Source organism: Ranitomeya imitator, chromosome 3, assembly GCF_032444005.1.
Source record: "Ranitomeya imitator isolate aRanImi1 chromosome 3, aRanImi1.pri, whole genome shotgun sequence".
In the NCBI taxonomy this organism is placed as follows: Eukaryota; Metazoa; Chordata; class Amphibia; order Anura; family Dendrobatidae; genus Ranitomeya; species Ranitomeya imitator.
In genome coordinates this window covers 667877600-667901284 of record NC_091284.1, presented here as the reverse complement: position 1 = coordinate 667901284, position 23685 = coordinate 667877600, and the positions used below count along the sequence as shown (strand labels likewise).

The following is a 23685-nucleotide window of genomic DNA, read 5'->3' as shown; positions in this document are numbered from 1 at the left end:
TTCCATTTAGTGGTACATTTGAAAGCCCAACAGCTGCAGGAAGCCAACGGCTGCGGCTAACACACTGTGCTTGCTATTAAAGAGCAATGAATACTCACTGCCCTTCATGCACATAGTCCCGGCATTAGGAGTAGTAAGTATTCCGGGCAGCTCTGCTCTGCTTGCAAGCAGCGCATGACATTCCTGCTATACGCTGCTTACAAGCATAAAGCAGCTACTGGCATCAGAACAAGATGCTGCGAGGGAGCGCAGGAAGGTTAGTATAATGGTTTATGGGTTTTTCTTTCATGTTTTTCTGATGGCACCCATGCATACCAGGATGGGGCCATTCATACCAGGATGGAGATGGGGCCATGCATACCAGGATGGGGATGAGGGTGCCATGCCAACCAGGATAGGGGATATAAGTACAGAATTGAACATTTTTTGCTTCAATTTTGTTTTGTTATTTCCTCCTCCAAAACCTATGTGCTTCTTAATAGTCCAAAAAGCTTTAAGTTACTTACCGGCAGAGGTGTAACTACAACAGGTGAATGGGTTGCAATCGCACCCGGGCCCTGGAGCCTAGGGGGCCCTAAAATTCCCTTTGGCCTATATAAAAAGACTTTCTATTAAGATTTAAAATATTTGGAGGCCCCATTGGAGCTTTCGCATCGGGGCCCATGAGTTTCAAGTTACGCCACCCTCCTTTAGCTGAGTCTCGAGTTGGTCCAACTAGACCATCATTGATCTAGCCACGCAGGAGGAGAAGACTGCTGGTCTAAGGCAGGGGTCCCCAACTCCAGTCCTCAAGGCCCACCAACATGTCATGTTTTCAGGATTTCCTTAGTCTTGCCCAGGTAATAATTGCATCACCTGTGCAATGCAAAGGAAATCCTGAAAACATGACCTGTTGGTGGGCCTTGAGGACTGGAGTTGGGGACCCCTGGTCTAAGGGACCCAAGTTCCTTTAGGAAGATATCTGCCGGTCTAGGGGATCTTTCAGGGTCTCTGTCTTCAAAGGATAGACAAGATTTCTTTGATGCTTTGGATACCGCTGCATCTAACCTAGGGGCTTTATCCCAAGTATTAATGGCCGGGTCATCAAAGGGGTATCTCCGCTTGAGGGCCGGAGTTTTTTTCCAGCCTCTTCCGCTCACGGAGAATCAGTCCCTGAATTTTTTCATTCAAGGGAAAGGATATACGTTTCTTTTGAACCAATCCCTTGAACATGACGTCCTGCAAGGACAGTTCTGGCCTGGGCTCTACTATCCCCATTGCTCCCCTGACCGTTTTTACAAGTTTGTTCACGTGGTCTAGGGGCAGGCAGAAGCGACCAGTGTCTTCCTCTGATGAAGAAGCTGAGGGGGATGAGTTAGAGGAACCCTCAATTTCCTTCCGACCAGCCGATGAATCTGATTCTGGAAGATCCATCCGCCTGGAATGTTCCCCTTAAGTTAGGGATTTTATGGACTCCCTCACTTCCGACCCATGATGTCCTTCAAACTCGTGGTGAAATTAGGAGTCTCTTCTGCCACCTGATGGGGATAGATGCAAGATGGTTGCAGTTCCATCTTGTTTAAATTTTTCTATTACTTAATGCTACATTCTTTTCCGGTCTTCTTCTAGTCTTCACCTTTCTTGTATAAAGAAATAATTTTCTTTCTTAAGACATTTCTCTTCCACATGGTGCCATTGTTGACAGCTTAAAACGGTAAAAGGGTTTTCTATGTTAAGTAACACTTACAGGCCATGTACACACGTTGAGTATTTGGTGATTTTTTTTTTTACCTCGGTATGTGCAAGCCAAAACCAGGATACAATACTGAGGTAAAAAACTGACCAAATACTCAATGGGTGCACAATGGCCTTATGGTCAACTTCTGGATATGTTTAATAAGTGTAAAATGTTAAATTACATCTGCCTCATATTGCTTAAAAGCCACTGGCAGAAGTTAAGGGGTATACTCATGTCATTAAATTGCTTAAATTAGGCAGCATAAAAATAAGCAAGTATGCAACTGACTTGCTTTTTCTATATGTTGTTATTCTCCTTTAAGGAGAGGTGTTCTTGCATAGTGTATAGCTTGTTTCCATTGTGTGCAGTAAATATCCCAGGTGAGGCATTAACTTCTAATATCCCAGCCACCTCTCTCCAGACTGTAGATTTCTATAGAACAGTTAGCTACTCACTTCTGCCCCCTTCCCTTTTAGCTCCTGACAGGGCTCTTATCAGTTCTGTAAAATCAGAATAACCAGGCCTCCTGCATCAGAAGTTTTCAAAGCAGATGTCCTATCCATACCTCTCACTTTTCTGCATTGTGTTCTTGTTTAACCCATTATCTACTAATGTCCTTTTTTTGGGACGCCTAATCTTTAGCTTCTAGCAACTAAGATTTTATAATTTTTATAATTAGGTCCAATTTTTTGTGTTGTGTTTGTAAAATGAATGTTTTCAAAATAGGAAATCATGTCACTGTCATTTTTAATTGAATATTGGGATGCCCTTTTCTGAAAAATCCGTAGTTGTAAAAATTTTAATTTGGCAAGTAATGGGTTAAATGCCGTTATCTTTATATGTAAATACATTGTAAAATCAGAACAAACTGACAGACCTTTAAAGGGAACCTGTCACCTGTCTTTAGGGCAGAGGATAGTACTGCAGTGCGCAGGCGCCGGAAAGGTCAGAGGCCCGGCGCCTGCGCACTGCAGTACTTTGTCTGCCCTCAACAGGGCAGAGCAAAGTACGCCTGCGCCGGAGCCGTGGCTGAAGATCAGAAGAGGACATCTTGTAATGAAGATGGGAGGCGCCGCAGCGGACCGGAGACACCCATCCGACCTGACCAGCAGCGGGACCTCCCCTGGGTGAGTATAATATAACGTCTTTTTCTCCTCTTTCAGGTAACATCGGGGGCTTATCTACAGCATTACAGAATGCTGCAGATAAGACCCTGATGCCGGTGGGCTTACCTCACCTGCGATTTTCGGGGTGACAGGTTCCCTTTAATGTGTAAGGGTATGTGCACACGTATCTGTGAGAGCTGCGGATTTTTCCGCAGCGGGTTTGATAAATCCGCAGTGCAAAGCCGCTGCGGTTTTTCCTGCGGATTTATCTGTTTCTATGGCGGATTCCGCTGCGGGTTTACACCTGCAGTTTTCTATTTTAGCAGGTGTAAAACCGCAGCGGAATCTGAACAAAGAATTGACATGCTGCGGAATGTAAACCGCTGCGTTTCCGCGCGTTTTTTTCCGCAGCATGTACACTGCGGATTTAGTTTCCGATAGGTTTACATTATACTGTAAACGCATGGGAAACCACGACAGATCCGCAGCAAAATCCGCAGCGTGTGCACATACCATAAGAGGTAGCAGAATGAAGCTACTCACAAGAACCTGTCACTCAAGGAGGAGCAGCCCCCCCACGAATCAATCATGACGCAAGAAAACTGAACTGCTATGAGCTAAGAAAAAAAGGTTTACTCAACAAAAGACATGTGAGGAGTTCAGTAATTTTTATTTTAGTACTTTTAAGAATTTGTACAAATTAATCCATAGTTTTGTATATTAATCAAAAAGTTCCACTGTGTTCACAGTCAGAGTAATGTCAAATCACTGCACTAGAAAATAAAATTATTATGAAAACATGTTATCCATTTTCACATAGAATTTTCTTCTTTATTCAACAAACTTCTTGGCACGGTTTCTAAAGCAGCTTGCCGTATCCCTAAAAGCATGCAGGGGTGAGGGCAAAGGTTGGGTAAGGACAGCAGAGGAAAGTAACACTTTAATCCAACCTCCTGCACAAAGTCTCAGACCTTAAACTGCTAACTGGTTGTGTCTTTAAAAAAAGTTATAGAAAACAATTATATGTGGCTCACCTTGCTGACAATACAATAAGTGACTGAATGTACTGTATCGCTATAGTATGTAGAGTCGCAAATACCTCAATACCCAATAAGGGTTCTCTCAAATGGAAGATCATAATTAAGGATGGAAAACAAGGTGAGGAGAGACTTCTGGGAGGTTGGCCATATCCCAGCCACTGCAAAGATGGAATTTGCAGATATCCAACCAGAAGGCCTGAGAAAAAGCTTGGTCAGAGCTTTCAATTCATCATAAAAAAGAACGAGTTGCCAAATCTGAACTCTGTCAATTTTGGATGAAATGTAAAGATCTGGGCAAGTACTGCGAGCTTACAGATCCAGACAGTAGAAGATGGGCTCCACCTATACAATACACTTCCACAATAACAGTTATCTACTACTCATAAAGCCTTTCTACGAAATCTAAGACTACATGGAATTACTGCTTATCAATACTTTTTGTGCAGGGGTTTCATTTGGATTTGTCTTCTTACATAATAAGCGAGGACACAAATGGGTTTTGTGTCTTGAGATCTTCAGCGTTCGGACACTTGATCCTGGCAAACTGGCAATGCGTCGATATAAATGATGTCAAGGGGAGGAGGGACTGTACAGATCTTTTTGCGCTAATATTTATACAGTGCTTAAATCTTTCCTACTTCCTTCATGGGATGGCAACTTAATTGTTGAATAGACACAGGATTTGGCAGAAAGCAGGAGAGTAAATACAGCTTTTACAAGTCAGGTTTGAACAATTGTATTTTCAGCCAGGTACGCACACTGCAAAGTGACAGGGCCTTTACTGGTCCCATTCTTTTACAAGGGAGCTCCAAATTATGGACTGTTAGTGCAAGTGGTTAAGATCAGCTAATAAAGCAAAGGGTTAAACTAAGAGTCCCAAAGCGACTGCTCTCAGCAAAAGAAATCATTCAATTCCAGTAAAGTTGTAACATCCTGCACACTTCTGTGGTAATGATGGGAAATCCTTATTTGCCTGATCATGGAAATTGCAAAAGATCTTAAGAGCACAATCGGAAAACCTACACCCACCTCGCTCAAAACTCATGAGTATTCAGTGTGCCATATGGTAAGCTGTATATCAGATACAACAGGGATTTGGAACAGCAACTTAAAGATGGCGCACATATTCCAGCACAAACTTGCCAATGTTTCCTTTAAAGAGACTTGCTCAGGAATATTGTGCCTCGAGTATGCATCTAAAATTCCTTATAGTCATTGTTATTTTCCAATTTTTGTGCATCATGGCAATAAAAGTGACATGAAGCTTTAAGCACAAGAAAAACAAAAAAAAAATGGAAGGAAATCTCATAAGACAGGCAAATATTAAAAAGGATTGGCAAAAAGAAAAAAAAAAAAAGATACAAAAACATACACAAAAGGCGTTTATCCTAAGCGTTTCATTACACCATGGAACACAAAGCCAACAAAAAGAAAGACAAAAAGAAAAGTATGGAAAGAAAAAAATGGCATTAGTAAGATGATGGGTTTCAGTTTATTTTCTTTCCTTCTTCTTATCCTACAAAAAAAAAAGTGAATCAATGATTATTACTACACAAGCCATCCACAACTGTTCACAAGATTTATTTAATGGATTACTTGCAAGGCTCAAAAAGAATTTGACTTGTGTTTTTTTTGCATTTTTTAACAAAATTATTTTTTTGTTCTGCCTTCCTAAAAATGTTTAAAGGAATATTTATATGTGTTTTCACTTTATGATAGGAGGTGGAATGACTTCAGGGCCTGCAGAGTAGTGCTGGTGTCCCCTTCACTGCTTTTCCCAGCACAGAAGCACACTAGCGACAGAGTTTGACAAGAAATATAGCCAGTCCCAATTAAGTAACATCAGGGTTCCACGCTGTACATGGGAACAACGGCGAAGACAACTCCGCTCTAAACCAGCCCTCTCATTCACAAGACTGGTTGGGGTCTCGGGTTAGATGCTAGGAATACGCCATCACTTTATAGGCAGGTAATAAACATATAAGCTAATAAGTGAGAAATGCTTTGAGGGTACTCCATTACAGAGTGCTTACCTTCTCGTTCATAGCCAAGATTATCATCAGTTTTCTGAAGATGGTGATAAAATCAAGAAACAGGTCTACACAGTGCCTTTAAAAAAGAAAAACAATGTTAAACACGTGCTTACTATTTTCTCCTCTTTAAAAATGATGTTTCAATTACAATAGTAGAGTACATGTTTTAAAACGTATCATCGCGTGTGTACAAAGACGTTACATGGTCTGCATTTCATTTAACTTGAATTTTGGACCAGTTTTATCTGCTGCAGGCTCTCTAATTTTCAGTAGATTCTAAGCGAAGGGGTAGAGATTAGCCGCTACGAAATCTCTGATCCAGAGCACACATATGAGGGATTCCTGCTTTCCAGTTTGTGAGTCATATTCAGAAGCGGTAACATCAAAGACATTGCAGTACTGAGCAGTGTAGCTGTAACTTCAGCTGTGGAGTGAGATAAACACTTACTATAAATAAGACACATTTCTTTGCCCTTCTCACTTTGATTCACCCTCCCTCTCCATAGACTTCAAAAGGGCAGTCCATTTTGTCAAAACTTTTTATTTTTAGAGTGATGTGCGAGTTCAGGAGACAGAGGAGGATAAAAAGTGGCACATAGTGGAGGAAATAAATAAATAAATAAATAAATAGAGAGCCATTCGGCTCCTTGCTCTGTAAGACCTTCTCTGGTCCATCATCCAGGTCCATGACCGAACCTCATATGAAATGCGTTTTAGGTTTTTAAATGAAATCAATAAAACTACAAACCTGATTAAAGCTATACAATAATGCTATTTGCCCAATACTCATGACTATGAACTGTGATATGGAAATAGAGTCCTGTCTTACCAGACATAATCTTTATCTCCCTTCTCAGCTTTATCGATAATGAGTTGAGTGTCAAATAGAACAAATCCGCACATAACCAGCAAACCAACGTACATGTGCATCTGAAATGAAGAACCGGAATGTATTTATAGAATTAGCATTTGGATTCTGGTTGGCAACGGTACAAAATATAATTGCTACCATTTATTTAAAAAAAAAAAAAAAACGGGCAAGTTTCAGTATTATAAACAGAGTATTTTTCCAGCATTAATAATAACCTATATCCACCCTATTGTACTTTCACACTGACTGACATATTATCGTTCTCAGCAATGGCCTTACCTTGAACAGAAAAACTGATCCAATGAAGATATTCAACAAGGAAGAGATGGTCAGCAGGCTCAGACCAGACATCAGAATTCCTGAGGGGAAAAAGTCAGCAAGTCATGATGACATGTAAATTTGATACAGAATAGGCTAGACATTCAACACAAGAAGAATATACATCATTTTATGTTACAGCCAATAGTAGAGTGATAAAGAGGTTGCCAAGATTAGAAAAACAATTTTAATATGCTGTGTATGGTGGTGTCCCGACTGATGGTACAGGTTGGGAAAAGTAGAAGGATCATCCTACAGCTATTTAAGGTGTCTGACCATCTTCATAGCTATGTTTTCTCACAGTTAACATCTACGCAGAGGGTCTCAGAGAATCTCTTTGTATTTCGTATATTGTCAAGACATCCTTGAAATAAGTAACGGTTGTAGCATGGAAATAAACACTGCTATCTACTTAATTATGCACAAAAAAGAGGAGGTCCAGAGAAGAATACCACTTACCTCCTAGGAAAAGGAAGCTGCGACTTTTGGAGTACAGGGCACTTAGTGTGAAGCAGGTGAAGATCACGGCTGTGCCCAAGAAAGCAGTAGGAATGATGCTGTGGAGAAACCAGATTGTTTGATCACACGAGAGTGACAATAGGGTGCACAGTAGCACTTTAAAAGTAATGTCAGGCACAATCTCAGCATGCATCTGCAAAACCTTAGAAATGTACTTGACCTTAAAGGGAACCTGTCACCCCCAAAATCGAGGGTGAGGTAAGCCCACCAGCATCAGGGGCTTATCTACAGCATTCTGTAATGCTGTAGATAAACCCCTGATGTATCCTAAAAGATGAGAAAAAGAGGTTAGATTATACTCACCCAGGGGCGGACCTGCTGCGGTCCGGCGCCTCCTATCTTCATCAGATGACGTCCTCTTCTTGTCTTCACGCTGCGGCTCCAGCGTACTTTGTCTGTCCTGTTGAGGGGCAGAGCAAAGTACTGCAGTGCGCAGGTGCTGGGCCTCTCTGACCTTTCCCGGCGCCTGCGCACTGCAGTACTTTGCTCTGCCCTCAACAGGACAGACAAAGTACGCCTGCGCCGGAGCGTGAAGACCAGAAAAGGATGTCATCCTATGAAGATGGGAGGCCCCGGACCGGACCGAGATGCCCATCAGATCGGACCGCCTGCGTTGAGTATAATCTAACCTCTTTTTCTTATCTTTTAGGTTACATCGGGGGCTTATCTACAGCATTACAGAATGCTGTAGATAAGCCCCTGATGCCGGTGGGCTTAGCTCACCATCGATTTTGGGGGTGACAGGTTCCCTTTAATAGAAACAGTGTTAACCCCCTGAACTTCTTGAAACTGGTGAGAGCTACAATGTTGCATGTCTCAGCATTGTAATTGCTATTCCTTGTGTTCTTGCTCTAGGTCAGACTGTGCAGCAGGAAGGAGAAAAGAAAAAAAAAAAAGAGGGCCAAGGACGATGGGCTCAAGATGTGAACCAAGAGCTGCATTTTTCTTCATGTGTAGCAATAATAGAATTTTGGCCTATAGTATATGCAGATTGCTGTTGCATAGGGTTTGGATTGGAAATTGGAGATAGATCAGAAACCAGCCAGGTTTGGGACAAATCACAAATTCATATAATGCCAGCTCCACACTGAATAGTTCTGCCATTATTTTACAGCACCTGCTGAATGTATACTTGCAGCTGGGTATCTGCCATATAGGTAATGCTGGCTGTTCTCGATTTTCTGTATTGTACAGCTGTAAATCCATCAGATAATAACAGCCTTCCTATTTTACTTACTAATGTACACTTGCGAAAAAGAATTGGGTGCACACCCTCATCACCCACTTAATGAAATCTTAATTTGGAAAAAGCAATAATTTAAAATGTTAATACCTGGGGTTAACTGCAATACATAGGTTTAAGATGGGACCCAAGCCACAACCTAGAAAACAAAGTGGACATTAACATCACAAAGAAGAGGTGCTTCTCCTTACTAACTTTACAGTGTAACAGATCCTTACAACATTTTGCCATTATATTTAGTTTGAAATATCTGAATGCACAAGTCTTGTCACAACAGGGGCATATACACAGTACCTACTCAATGAAAGGGGATTTATAAATTAGACTTATAATAATCGGGGGGAAAAACAGCTGGAACCCCAAAATGAATCTAAGAGACCTCAACCTGACTCACTCCCCAACAGACACGGGAGTGCACGCTTGTGCCGTCTACTCAAAGCCACTAAGCTCAGCGACTGATGTCACGTACATGGCACTGCAGCCAATCGCTGAGCTTAGTGGCTCTGACTGAGTAGACGGCACATGTGTGGGCCCACTGACGGGCTTCAGTGACGTGATGCCAGCGCTGCAGACAACAGACACCAGGTACAGCAGCGAAGGTTCAGCACCGGACCTCAGAAGGGTAAATAAGGCATGGCTTTTTTTTTTTTTAAACAGATTGCACATGGAGACAGCAGTTTTCCAAAACCGGAAAATCTCTCCAAGCATATATGTACGAGGTAATGTACCTTTTTTTAACTAATTAAAACCAGACACCTGCTAATATTCATTATTATTATTATTTATATAGCACCATTAATTCCATGGTGCTGTACATGAGAAAGGAGTTACATACAGGGTTATAGAATATTCATGTATTCAATATCTTATTTTCTAAAACAAGAAGTATCAGACAATTGTGCAGCTCAGTGGCCAAAGTGGAAAAACAAATAAGTAACAGAAAAACTTGACTTACATGGATTGTTCAGTCCTTCGTTATTGATGGCCTATCCCCAGGATAGGTCATCAAATCAGGTCAACAGGGAGCGGACACCCTGCAGCCCCACCGATCAGCTGATTGACATGAGACAGAACAGCACAGCTCTGCTTAGTGGCCATACAGGGGTACTACAGCTCAGCTACCCCCTGACGAAGGAGAATTGTCCGAAACGCGCGTCGGGGTGCGTTACAGCGGGACCCAGCCACTGAATAAGGTATATACCGGCACAATATTTGAATTTGTCCCATTTGTTCATCTTGCACATTGTTGAGCTCAGGTGCTCATTGAGAGTGGGTATCAGTACACTGCAGCACTTTATTTAATGCACTTGGCACATTATATTTTGGCAGAGTCCTCTCCCTATATTTTATGATTGCATGAGGATACGAGAGTGGCTATTTTGTTTTTGTGTTTTACACATGTATATATTTTTTATGCACTTTATATTGTTTATATAATATGAACTGGGACACATTGTGCAATAGTGGGTGAGCCTATTAAATATACTATTCTTAGTAGTTCTGCTGTACGCACAAACCTATTTGGTTTTTATCATATTTTTTATTATTAAATATTTTATGTACTGTCATGTGAGTATAAATCAATAATAAAAAAGATATATTGGTAATTATCTCTGGTCTGGGTAATCCCTGGTGTTCCATATTGAGTGTGATTGAGGTATTCTTTTCTAAAACAAGAAGTATCAGACAATTGTGCAGCTCAGTGGCCAAAGTGGAAAAACAAATAAGTAACAGAAAAACTTGACTTACATGGATTGTTCAGTCCTTCGTTATTGATGGCCTATCCCCAGGATAGGTCATCAAATCAGGTCAACAGGGAGCGGACACCCTGCAGCCCCACCGATCAGCTGATTGACATGAGACAGAACAGCACAGCTCTGCTTAGTGGCCATACGGGGGTACTACAGCTCAGCTACCATCCTCTCCCATCAATCGGATATTAATGACATCTTAAAATTTGAACCAGACAGCTGATCTATACTGACAGGTCTCTTCCGATACACACACGAAGGGAAAGACCAGTCACTCAAAGGGTTGGGAGAATCCGCCAGGGACCCCCCTGTCCGACTATTCTCCCGTGCAGATCAGTCCACAGCCGCTTTTGAAGTATTTCAAACAAATATCGCTGAAGTCATACACAGCCAGAGTGTGACATATGTATCAATTGTCAGGTTCCCTTCAGGAATAGGCGATCAATATCAAGTACTGGACACAGGTAATATTTTGATTAAACATTTTTGTTAAACATTCAACATGCTTATTGGAACTATTCATGTAAATTAGAAAAACGAACACGAGTGCTGGATAATTAATGGGAATGTCATTTATCACATTTATGACTGGCTATATGTGTCACAAGAATGTGCTGGGTAGAGAGGTTTCATTCTGGCATTAACACAGGCAAGGCGATCCCACGACTCCGAGCAGAGCGACTACACCCTCCACTAATTATTCTGTAGTAAATCTGTGTCCAAGGAAATCTCACCAGAGAAAAAGGCAAAAGCAGCTAAAATTCCCAGGCGCTTCTTCTCATTTTCATAGCTGTGAGGAGTAAACATTAGCCACAGCATGGTGCCCAATGTGCCCGCGAAGGTCAGGAAGTTGCCCTGCATTGAAAGACAAGAAGCTGATATACAAACTGCACCATTACCGATAAGCAGTAAAAGGAACTCAGAGATGGTTTCCACAAGTGTGGTCCTGTACAGTCAGGACAAAAATGGGAATTTTGTTATACATATAGAGAAGCACCAAATCTACCACACCGTGGGCACCACTGTTTTGGGGCGTCTTGTCCAACTTCACGTTGTCTTTACTTAGCATAGTATTAAATAATTACCCGTATATTTCATTCAATCAACAAAATGAAAGGATATAATAATATTTGGTACACGCAGCAGTTCTCCACTGGGCACATGTAACTTGGCCATACTGCTGCTGTAAATCTCAGATTAGTAATGTTCCATATTCTGACCACGTGACAACCACCACGTCTCACAAAGCGGAGAATACAGGAGGTCATTGTGGTTTTTTCCTCATGATGTAAGGTGGCAGAGATGGAGCCTAGGCCAGACCTGGGTAAACTGTGGCCAACGGGCCACACCCAGCCATCGGACTGTTCAAGTAGGGTCCCCGTCCCTAGACAGCCAAAGGGCCAAAACAGTAGCCCACGGGGCGCTGTCACTGTCATCTGCATCCTGATGAATACATTAGTGGAGGAGCTGGCGGCCCCTCCATCTTCCACCAGACGCAATGGCGTCATTTCATCATGCTGCTGCTGTGCACAGGAGACAGGAGCAGAGTGCTGGGGGAATAGGAGCGAGGAGACTATGTGGGGGCTCACATTGTATATAGGAGGCTATGTGGGGAGGGCCATGTGCGAGATCTTACAGTATGTATGGGGTGGCTGTCTACAGTGTATAGGGGATGTCAGCATACTTGGTTCTGCTCAATATTAAGTGATACAATTAAAATAAAAAATCATAATTGATATGTTAATAATAAAAGGGAACCTGTCACCAGCAAAAATGCTATTAACCTGTAGATATGGGGTTAATAGACAGGTTAATAGTGTTATTGGCGCACCCACACTTAGCCAAACGATGCAGGGAGAAAATGAACTTTATTCAGCCTGCAGCGTTCTGATTTCTGTCACTGCTCTGAGTATACAGAGTGGCGGCTGTACCTGTGCACTGACTGACTCTGGATTGGGGGCGGCTGTCAGTCAGGGCCCTGGGGGCACGGTTCCAGCCTCCGCTCTGTATTCTCAGAGCACTGACCGAACCTGCAGTCGCTGAAATCTGAACGCTGCAGGGGGAATAAAGTCCAATCTCTCCCCACAGTAATCGGCTGATTGCAGATTAACCCCATATTTGCCTTTGCTGGTGACAGGTTCTGGTGAGCAGAATACATTTCAGCCTACTGGTTGGGACAAATTTAGGCAATTGGCAGAGCTCTATATGGCACTGAGAGAAGTAGGATTTGCTCTTGGTGTTCTTGTATATGTGCAATGGTGTAACATTATGCTCTACTAATTTTACCCACCTGGAGAAACCCGAAGACCACATTTGCATAAGCACCAGCAGCAGCCACCAGCATGCACAGGGAAAAGCTGCTATACACTCGCTTCAAGTGCTGCTGTGTGGAATGGGAACTGAAACCAATCAGAAAGAGCAAACTGTTAATCTGGAAATCAACCACAATATTCACCAACATATTCATGTGTAAAACAAAATAAAACCTCACAAGAACGACTCAACGTTCAGGTAAGTGGTAAGCAGGCAAGTGTTAATGATTGTAAGAAATAAGTGGAGACACAACTTTTAAAGGGAACCAGTCTCTGGATCCAAGCTGCCCAAACTTAAGAGCCAAATGAATCAGCTTGGCTGCACATTATAAAGAGCTGGCTGGGGATCACAGGGAAAATAAAGACTAGCCCAGCGCCTCTCCCAGACAGACGGATTTTCCCTGCACTGCTCCAAGTGACTGATAGATCTCTCATGTGTGTACATAGGGAGATAAAAATATAAAGAAAAAGAACCCAGCACTCAACTGATGCTTTAGTGCAATTTTAATCGTAGTAGTACCCAATAAACGTTTCGGTCCTTGAATGGACCTTCGTCAGTAACGTACTGTAGAATAATAGAATAGACCGTATGGTCATAGGGTACAAAAAAGCAGCTTCTTATGTGTGAGTCAGATAGGAGCGGTACTGAGGAGACCGAGCTGGATGGTGGTGCTGTCAGACGCGGTGGACACCGCGTCTGACAGCACCACCATCCAGCTCGGTCTCCTCAGTACCACTCCTATCTGACTCACACATAAGACGCTGCTTTTTTGTACCCTATGACCATACGGTCTATTCTATTATTCTACAGTACGTTACTGACGAAGGTCCATTCAAGGACCGAAACGTTTATTGGGTACTACTACGATTAAAATTGCACTAAAGCATCAGTTGAGTGCTGGGTTCTTTTTCTTTATAGTCTATGAAGGTGTGGGAACCTAACCTAGCACCATTCTTCTCCAGTAGTGCACACGGTTTTTGTATCTGTACATAGGGAGAGACCTGTCAATCACCTGCACGGTGGGAAGGAAGCATTGTTTTAGAGAAAGCACATACCTGGCCACAATCACGTCTATGACTAGAGCAGCATGAATCGAGGGACAGATTCCACTTAGAGTGAAAGAACCTTATGGGCGCCATCAAGTAAACTCAGATGCCACCTATACCTTGGTTTAGGAAAGTTGTATAAAAGGGGTTTTGCCCTTTCAACTTTCTATTCTTCGCTGTAGAGGAGATGTCATGTCAGAAGCGCTGCCGCCAATCACTCAGTGCATTGGTCAGGGCTGCGGTGCTGTTGATATATCACCAGAGTAGCAACAGTGACGCAGTGCTGAACATGAGGAGGGCGAGTGGCGGCTAATTTGATTAAGAAATCCCTTTTAAAAAGGTGCCAATACACATTATAGAATATCAGAAGATTCAGTCATCACTTGGTGGGAACGAACAAATATCTCATGTGTGTAGTGGAGGGGTCAGGATTCTTAATTGATGACCGATGTTGAAGGAAAGAAGGGTCGGATTTACACATGCTGACTATTTTGTCCCCCCGAAGAGATATACCACTATCAGGTAGAAGCTAGCTCCACAACACGTGCGCTCTACAGAGTGGTGGGAAGAACGCATAGGGCACCTTCAGGCAGGCCTTCTGTAGAAAACCACTCGCTTACTGACTGAATGGCTGAGAACCCTCTCACTACTTTCACATCCTGATCCCTGTCCATCCTGATCTACCTGTACAGAAGACAATCAATTGTTCAAGCTATTATTTAAAAGGACTCATCAGCTGATCAAAAAGGAACAGTTTTTGCTCTTATTTTATTCCAGCTGCTCCCAAGTATTCAACTTTTTTTTTTTTAATTTGCCATACAGTTCCAAGAGGTATGGGTATTTTTTATTCAGCGTTAAATTTTATGGGTCTTTATCAAAAGGTAGTAGCTCACATGACTCTGGGGGGGCGTCTCATTAGGCTGCTCTGCATTCCTGCCATGTGAGTAGTAAAGACCATAAAAATTAACACTAATAAAAAGACTCGTAACTCTGGAACAAGCATTATTTAGAGGTGTAGTGGGAATAAAATTAGGGCAAAAACTGGTGACTTGACCTGGTGACAGGTGCCCTTTAACTTGACAGATGATCGTTTCGGGGGACCAGGACAGACATGTCCAGCGTGACTCTTCCAGAAGCAACAGATACAGCACTTGATTGCTGCCCTATGCGAATACCTGTTGATCAGCCTATCATTCTGTCCATACCAGCATTACTGTATTTATACCTGTACTGGCTGAGACCTGCTCACATTTACCAATATGTATCCTACATTAGAACTGCCCATGTTGCTACCTTTAATCACTGTGACTTGCATAAAGACCAAATGATATTATGCAACGTTCACGGGCACAGTGCAAAGAAGCTGCACCTCTTCTCACATTGCAGTCAGTGTTACAAAATCAGACTCGCAGGCAATGAATAAGCAAATACACAGGTCCGAGCTTTCATTTCTCCCTTTATTTTCAGTAACGCATTTAGAAGGGTTTTTCTTACCATTGTCACAGCATATAATACAGATGTGGACTTTGTGCCCATGGAGTTTATCTAAACATCACCTGCTCCCAATAACCTTATGTCAATGGTTAACCCGTTATTGAATGCACCCAGTTTCTGACATAAGCCACCCTGCTGCAAACAATATAAGAAAGATCCTAATGAGTCGCTTCTGGGCCTATCAGATTATACTGTATCAGTATGGATAGAAGCAAAGTCCATCCAAAAATAAAAATGGTAAGCCACGCATGCTTTGTACTAGTAAAACCTGTACTACCCAAATTGTAGCAAGGGTCTACAGACGACATCAAAAGATGTAATACACCACCATATAGCGTGTGATGCAACATCTCCATAGCAGAGGATGTAATATTCCTTTCTCAGTGACTTGATATTTATCTATATATTGGCTTCAAAATACAACAAAATCTTAAAAAAAAAAAAAAAATGATGAACTCATGCGAGACAAAATACAACGATACCAAGGCATAATACTTACATGTGTGAGAACTTGAGGAGGGCATCAAAGTTGATATTCCGATCAAGAAAATCCATGTTGGAAATGATAATGAGTCTTCCGAATGAACTCCTGTTGAGTTGAGAATAAAAAGAATTTAAAAAGTCACTGTTTCAATGCAAAACCAGGAAGGGGAGAGAACTTTGTGTACACCCGCTTTTCGAGGCAAGCCTGGAATAATGATCGTTCTGGACTTTCTTTCAGGTGACGCACAGATTCATGGAGGCCCATGGGATCTCTTGATCTAGATGGTGCAATTATTGCACGCTGTTGCAAGAAAGCTATAGGCTCAGGCTTTCCCAATGAGAATAGACATCGCTGTCGGTTGTAGAGTCCCACCCCATGACAGTCATTAATGCTGCTAATGACTTCCCTTGGCAACAACAATGCACTCGTGTAGCTAAGGAATGGTAAATTAGTAGTTGTCATCTATAATGAAATCTGCATGCAACACAGCTCGGAATGCAAAATTATCAAACATGGAGGTCCCCCGATTCATTAGATCATAAAGCTTTAGGGTAGAACAACAAGCAAGTTGGTGGAGATGGTGAATTGCACTGGATGTCAAGGACGGACTTGATACACCAACCACGGCTGTGGAGTCGGAGTCATGGAAATTGAGGAGTCGGAGGTTTGGCTTACCGACTCCATGGCCCTGACACCAACAATACATGATGGGGTACCCTGCAGGCAGAGCGGAAAATAAACAAAAAACCAAAATTTATCATGAACCTGACACGTATATCGAGTGCAGTGTGGAGATGCAAGTGAGGAAACATTGGCCCCAATTCATTATTTGCAGGGATTTTTCTAATCACTTTTCTGTGTTGTATTTTTTTTTCACCAAATTCTTCAAAATGTGCACACAATTCATGAGATTTAAGCAAAGCAAAAACTGGTTATTTTTTTGTCTTTGCTCCATTTTGCGACGTTAGCTGGCGTTCGTTTGTGCCACATTTTGCGACCTTTTAAAACGTCAAAATGATGAATCAGATGAAAATATCTGGAAATCACAAACTCAGTCTACAATGGCGAACCAAAAAAAACAAACAAATAACCTGCAGGTGCAGACATAAAAGAGACTTTAAAAAAAGGTACACATTTAATGAAAAATTTAGTGCAAATGAAAGACAAGCAAAAAAAGTAGGTGTCAGATTTAAGTGTGATGGAATATCATTACAAGAGGAGCCTGGGAGCAGGGACACAATCTTCTGGCTATCTGGGCATTTAAAAATGCTTTACTCAAAGGGAATTTCTCAGTGACGTGTGCCCTTTAAAAGCAGGTATGAACCTGAGCCACAGCAGATCTAAAGATAACTAATGTATTCAGTATGCCTGGTATTTGAATAGCAAATATAAATAATGCAAAACGTCCACAAGCAAAAACCTAGAGGCGTAAGAAACATCACATGGAAGCAATGACGAGGCATAGTGAGACAGTCTAGTATTACTTGGATAATTCCTAGACAAACTACCTAGCCGTGGAAGTTGGTACCCTAATTGATAAAGAAAATGGCGCCCCCAGCTCACCAATGGCTTACCCTATCAGTTATAGAGGTGACATACAGAACAAACATCTACAGATACACGCAACATGTAATATCATACCCAACAGTGGATCAAAGAAAAGGCAACAGCAGGGTGCCAACCTCCATGGCCAAGTAGTTTGTTTCTCAGGAATTATCAGTAGTTGTCCTGTGATTTTGCCTGGTATCAGTGTGGGCCATTATATCTAAAGGAGCCCACTTTTTGACCCTTTTCTTTTGGGGTTTTTAATGCGTTATTAGCCGTTTTTTGTCTGTCGTGGTATAAGTTTTTAATGAATACCTGATAAATGTATTTTTATGGGGATAATTTATGATTACTTATGTGAATCATACACCTAAAGCAATTTCAATTTAACAGCAATCAAGGCAATATATAAAAGATGGTTTCAGACGTATAACAACGTCAATCTGTGTATGGAGTGCAATGCTCAAACCGACCACAGGTCTCCTGACCCAAACTGAAGATGAACATATAAGGCTGCTTTCACACATCAGGTTTTTTTCTTTCAGGCACAATCCGGTTCCGTTTTTTTATTACACCGGATCCGTTTTTTTCCCATAGAGTTGTATTAGCGCCGGATTGTGCCTGAAGGACATGCATTTCATCCTTTTTGTGCCGGATCCGTCCCTTAAGGTTTTTTGCCAGACACAAAAAACGTTCACTGCAATGTTTTTTGTGTCCGGCGAAAAAGTCTGAAGGGACGTTTCCGGCAATAAACACATGGAATGGATGTGTGAATGAACGTTTCTGGCGACCGAAACGGTTTTTTTACACATTGAGCATGTAAGTAAGTCTCTCTCTCGCTCGTCAAAAACCATGCGCAGTACAGAGCCGATCAGGTGCATCAGTTTTTCACAATTTACGCCAGATCCGTTTTTTAGCAAATTTGCCATATTTAGCCTGAAACCAAAAACCTGATGTGTGAAAGCAGCCTAAGACTATTCTTTTTGGTGAGGAGACCTACGGCCAGTATGGACATCATGGTTCATTACTTGGGCCGTGAATGTCGGAATGAGAAACCGGCCTAAGACTATGTTCGTACTAACACATAATAAGGTCCGTATATGGACCACATTGCAAAGACTGACTGAGGGTCTTCTGACACAAATGAACAGCTTCATATATACATAAGAGGATGTTGGTTCATGTCTGTGGAACTGTAGTCAGTGCAGGCATTACGGTCTATGTACAGACCGTATGTACGTATGTGAAGATAGCCTAAAGGCTCGTTTGGGTGAACGTATTTTAGTTACAAATGGCAAACTGGCCACACATACAGTAGATAGTACACGGACATATGAAAGCGATTGGTGAAGTGAAGAGGGGGAAAAAAAAACAAAAAAACACAGATACCATCTCTATGATATCTGTTTTTAATGGATCCAAGGCCATCATTAACATAGGAAACTATTTGGACTAAAACTTTTCACAAGGCAGTCTAAACCCAGTCTTAGAGGACTATAATTAAAGTCCATCCTGCTGCCTATCAGATACAGCGAGGACCATGCTGAGCACTAGTGATCGTCTAGGATGTCACTCACGGGGCCTAATCTTACAAGCCAGCAGCAGAATCTAACTACCATACTTCTTGATTTGGTGGATTTAGTCACCATCGTTGTTGATGACTGGAGCATATGCCCGATATTAGCTTCAAGTGTGACAGTGAACCTATTCATCAAAACAAGATGAAAAACATCATCTCCCCGTGAGTCCACACTCATAAACGCAACTGGATACCAGTTGTATAATCGGTAATCCTATAAAACCTTTCTAATCACTGAAGAGAAGGTGAAAACTCAGAATAGAGCTCAGGTGAATGGTACTTTCAGTGGATTTTCCTACAAGTGATATTGCAGTTCACTGCGTAGGTTGTGGTAATCGGAGAAGCCAGAAAATCAAGTTCAACCAGAATCATGTAAAGTAAACTAGTTCTGGGGGTTTTCTTGTGTACTACACAATCAAATAGGTGCTCAGACTGCCCAGACTAAGCTGGTCATGTAAGTGGAAGAATGGTAGTATGGCAATGAACAACCACACTTGTTACACATGCATCTTACATCAACCCACAAAACAAAGGAGAAAAGGGCACTAACATCTAGGTACAGAGACATCTACAGTACCACTTCCCCTCCTGTTTTGTTTCCCAATAAAGAATATCTAAGCTAACCACCTTATCCGTTTTCCTTATATTGTAAACAAAGGAAGAGAAATTTAAAACCCAATAAGGTGAAAAAAAGGAAATATTTTATTTATTTATTTGGTACACTGAAAATAAAGTAAAAGTGGAAACAAATGCCCAGGGGACAAGAAAAGGGGATGCAATGCACAAGGGACATTTTGAAACAAAAATGATAATAATGCTAATGATAATAATGCTGACAGCAGGACACAATATAGAATAAAAGTGGGTTATGCAGAAATACAGTCACATAGAAGAAATGGACCCAAATATAGTTATATAAAAAAGTTTGGGCACCCCTATTAATCTTAAGCTTAATGTTTTATAAATATTGTTTTTTTTTGCAACAGCTATTTCAGTTTCATATCTATATACATAATTGTCTAAGGGGTACTTCCGTCTGTCTGTCTGTCCTTCTGTCACGGTTATTCATTCGCTGATTGGTCTCGGCAGCTGCCTGTCATGGCTGCCGCGACCAATCAGCGACGGGCACAGTCTGATTAGTCCCTCCCCTACACACTGCCTGGCGCCCGCTCCATAATCCCCTCCACTCACCGCTCACACTGGGTTAATGGCAGCGGTAACGGCCCGCGGTGTAACGCACTCCGTTACCGCTGCTATTAAGCTTGTGTGTCCCCAACTATTTACTATTGATGCCGCCTATGCAGCATCAATAGTAAAAATGTCATGTTAAAAATAATTAAAAAAAACCTGCTATACTCACCATCCGCCGCCTTTTCCGCTCCTCGCGAAGCTCCCGGGACCGCTCCATTGCAAGCGGCAGCTTCCGGTCCCAGGGCTGGTGTGCGTCATCATAGGTCCTGCTCACACCAGCCGTGGGACCGGAAGCTAACGCTTGCAATGGAGTGGTCCCGGGAGCGTCGCGAGGAGCAGAAAAGGCGGCGGATGGTGAGTATAGCAGGACTTCAACGGGCCTTCGAAAGGTGAGTATATGTTTATTTTATTTTTTTAAGTCTCTATACTACGTGGCTCTGTGCTGGGCAATATACTACGTGACTGGGCAATATACTATGTGGCTGGACAATATACTACGTGGACATGCATAGTCTAGAATACCCGATGCGTTTGAATCGGGCCACCATCTAGTATCTAATAACTGTTGGACACAGTAATGTTTCTGCCTTGAAATGAGGTTTATTGTACTAACAGAAAATGTGCAATCTGCATTCAAACAAAATTTGACAGGTGCATAAGTATGGGCACCCCACCAGAAAAGTGACATTAATATTTAGTAAATCCTCCTTTTGCAAAAATAACAGCCTCTAGTCGCTTCCTGTAGCTTTTAATGAGTTCCTGGATCCTGGAGGAAGGTATTTTTGACCATTCCTCTTTACAAAACAATTCCAGTTCAGTTAAGTTTGATGGTCGCCGAGCATGGACAGCCCTCTTCAAATGATTCCACAGATGTTCAATGATATTCAGGTCTGGGGACTGGGATGGCCATTCCAGAACAGTGTAATTGTTCCACTGTATGAATGCCCGAGTAGATTTGGAGCGGTGTTTTGGATCATTGTCTTGCTGAAAGATCCATCCCCTGCGTAACTTCAACTTTGTCAATGATTCATGAACATTATTGTCAAGAATCTGCTGATACTGAGAGGAATCCATGCGTCCCTCAACTTTAACAAGATTCCCGATGCCGGCATTAGGCACACAGCCCCAAAGCATGATGGAACCTCCATCAAATTTTACTGGGGGTAGCAAGTGTTTTTCTTGGAATGCTGTGTTTTTTGGCCGCCATGCATAACGCCTTTTTGTATGACCAAACAACTCAATCTTGGTTTCATCAGTCCACAGGACGTTCTTCCAAAAAGAAATTGGCTTCTCCAAATGTGCTTTTGCATACCTCAGCCGACTCGGTTTGTGGCGTGCTTGCAGAAATTGCTTCTTTCGCGTCACTCTCCCATACAGCTTCTCTTTGTGCAAAGTGTGTTGTATAGTTGACCGATGCACAGTGACACCATCTGCAGCAAGTTGATGCTGCAGCTCTCTGGAGGTGGTCTGAGGATTGTCCTTGACTGATCTCACCATTCTTCTCTGCCTTTCTGATGTTTTTCTTGGCCTGCCACTTCTGGCCTTAACAAGAACTGTACCTGTGTTCTTCCATTTCCTTACTATGTTCCTCACAGTGGAAATTGACAGGTTAAATCTCTGAGACAGCTTTTTGTATCCTTCCCCTGAACAACTATGTTGAATAATCTTTGTTTTCAGATCATTAGACAGTTGTTTTGAGGAGCCCATGATGCCACTCTTCAGAGGAGATTCAAACAGGAGAACAACTTGCAAGTGGCCACTTTAAGTAGTTTTTCACATGATTGCATACACCTGGCTATCAAGTTCAAAGCTCATTGAGGTTAGAAAACCAAAGTGCTTTAGTAAGTCAGTAAAAAGTAGGTAGGAGTATTTGAAACAAGAAAATGATAAGGGTGCCCATACTTATGCACCTGTCAAATTTTGTTTGAATGCAGATTGCACATTTTCTGTTAGTACAATAAACCTCATTTCAAGGCAGAAACATTACGGTGTCCAACAGTTATTAGATATATGAAACTGAAATAGCTGTTGCAAAAAAAAAACTATTTTTATAAACCATTAAGCTTAAGATTAATAGGGGTGCCCAAACTTTTTCATATAACTGTAGTAAGCAAATACTGTATAAGCAAAAGTAGTTATGTGCCAAAAGTAGTGGAGTAATAGGTAAAGTGCATATGCAAGTGTATGTACTATTACCTTAATTCAATACTGACCATACAGACAGTGCCAAAAAATGTGGCACAAAGAGAACAATGCTGCTATAATAACACATGGTATCATACCTGTAAACAAGATAGAAAATGAGGAGGGTCCAGCTCAGTCCCGGGGATGCGTTCACCCCGACGCGCGTTTCGGCGTCTGCCTTCAGATGCCTGACGAAGGCAGATGCCTTGTGTATTGCGTCCCTTTTTCTTTTCCCTGGACATTTGTTTCCACTTTTACCTTATTTTCATTGTACCAAATAAATAAAATATTTCTTTTTTTTCACCTCATTGGGTTTTAAATTCATTTTTTTCCTTTGTTTACGATTTATCCTGCCGATATGCCCTTTTGTTATATCCATGTTACACATGTAGTGGCATTAATAGGAATGCACTGTATTATTCATTATTATACATTACTGTTATTATTCACAATACATGTGTATATATATTGTTTTTGAGACTCGTGATTACATTTTCCTTATATTACCTAATTTCCTTTCCTAGCCCAGTTTTGTATATTCAAATTTTTAATAAAGTTTGTTTGAAAAGAGCCATCTACTTGCGCCTCTATAGTATTATACCCAAAATGTGCACAGACGCCTCAGGCCACTGAACCCCTGCAGAGATGACACCTGTTGTCAGAAACTGATACAAGTTCAGCTCTCCGCAGGACACAGAGGTAAAGGTTACCAACGGTGAGCCTCTCGCTCTGTTCTCAGCAGGCAGAGCAGTCTTGTGCTGTGCACTGCTATAGGCAGGGGTCTAGGATAGATCACTGGTGGGTCAACAAGTATGTGCACACGTCAGGATTTCTTGCAGAAATTTTCCTGACAAAAACCGGACATTTCTGCCAGAAATCTGCATGCGTTTTTTTTTTTCACGTTTTTGGTGCGTTTTTTCCCAAATGCATAGAATAGCGGGAAAACGCAGAAAATCCGCAAAATCAATGAACATGCTGCTTTTTTTTTTTACCGCGATGCATTTTTTTCGCGGTAAAAAACGCATCATGTGCACAAAACATGCAGAATGCATTCTAAATGATAGGATGCATAATATATGCGTTTTTAATGATTTTTTACCGTGAAAAAAAACATGAAAAAAACCTGAGCGAGTGCACATAGCCTAAGTGCAAAAACACAGTAACGAAAACCTGATAACGGAGTTGCTGCCTTTTTGGTGCAAAAACCTTAAGGAAGTTGCATGTTTTTTGGGGGCACTAAACTTTATCAGT

General features: G+C 41.8%; 1 protein-coding gene across 1 annotated transcript in view; it reads right to left on the bottom strand.

Moving 5' to 3' along the window:
* Positions 1-3472: 3472 nt before the first annotated feature.
* The window catches only part of TMBIM6 (transmembrane BAX inhibitor motif containing 6), a 40751-nt gene continuing 20538 nt past the window's right edge, over positions 3473-23685 (bottom strand). The window contains exons 2-10 of the mRNA XM_069758322.1: positions 15951-16040; positions 12889-12997; positions 11333-11453; positions 8938-8986; positions 7545-7642; positions 7047-7126; positions 6726-6826; positions 5897-5972; positions 3473-5379 (exon numbers count right to left, since the gene is read on the bottom strand). Of these exons, the coding sequence (XP_069614423.1) occupies positions 5356-5379; positions 5897-5972; positions 6726-6826; positions 7047-7126; positions 7545-7642; positions 8938-8986; positions 11333-11453; positions 12889-12997; positions 15951-16006 (714 nt within the window). The 5' untranslated portion in view covers positions 16007-16040 and the 3' untranslated portion in view covers positions 3473-5355. The remainder of the gene's footprint in view (positions 5380-5896; positions 5973-6725; positions 6827-7046; positions 7127-7544; positions 7643-8937; positions 8987-11332; positions 11454-12888; positions 12998-15950; positions 16041-23685) is intronic.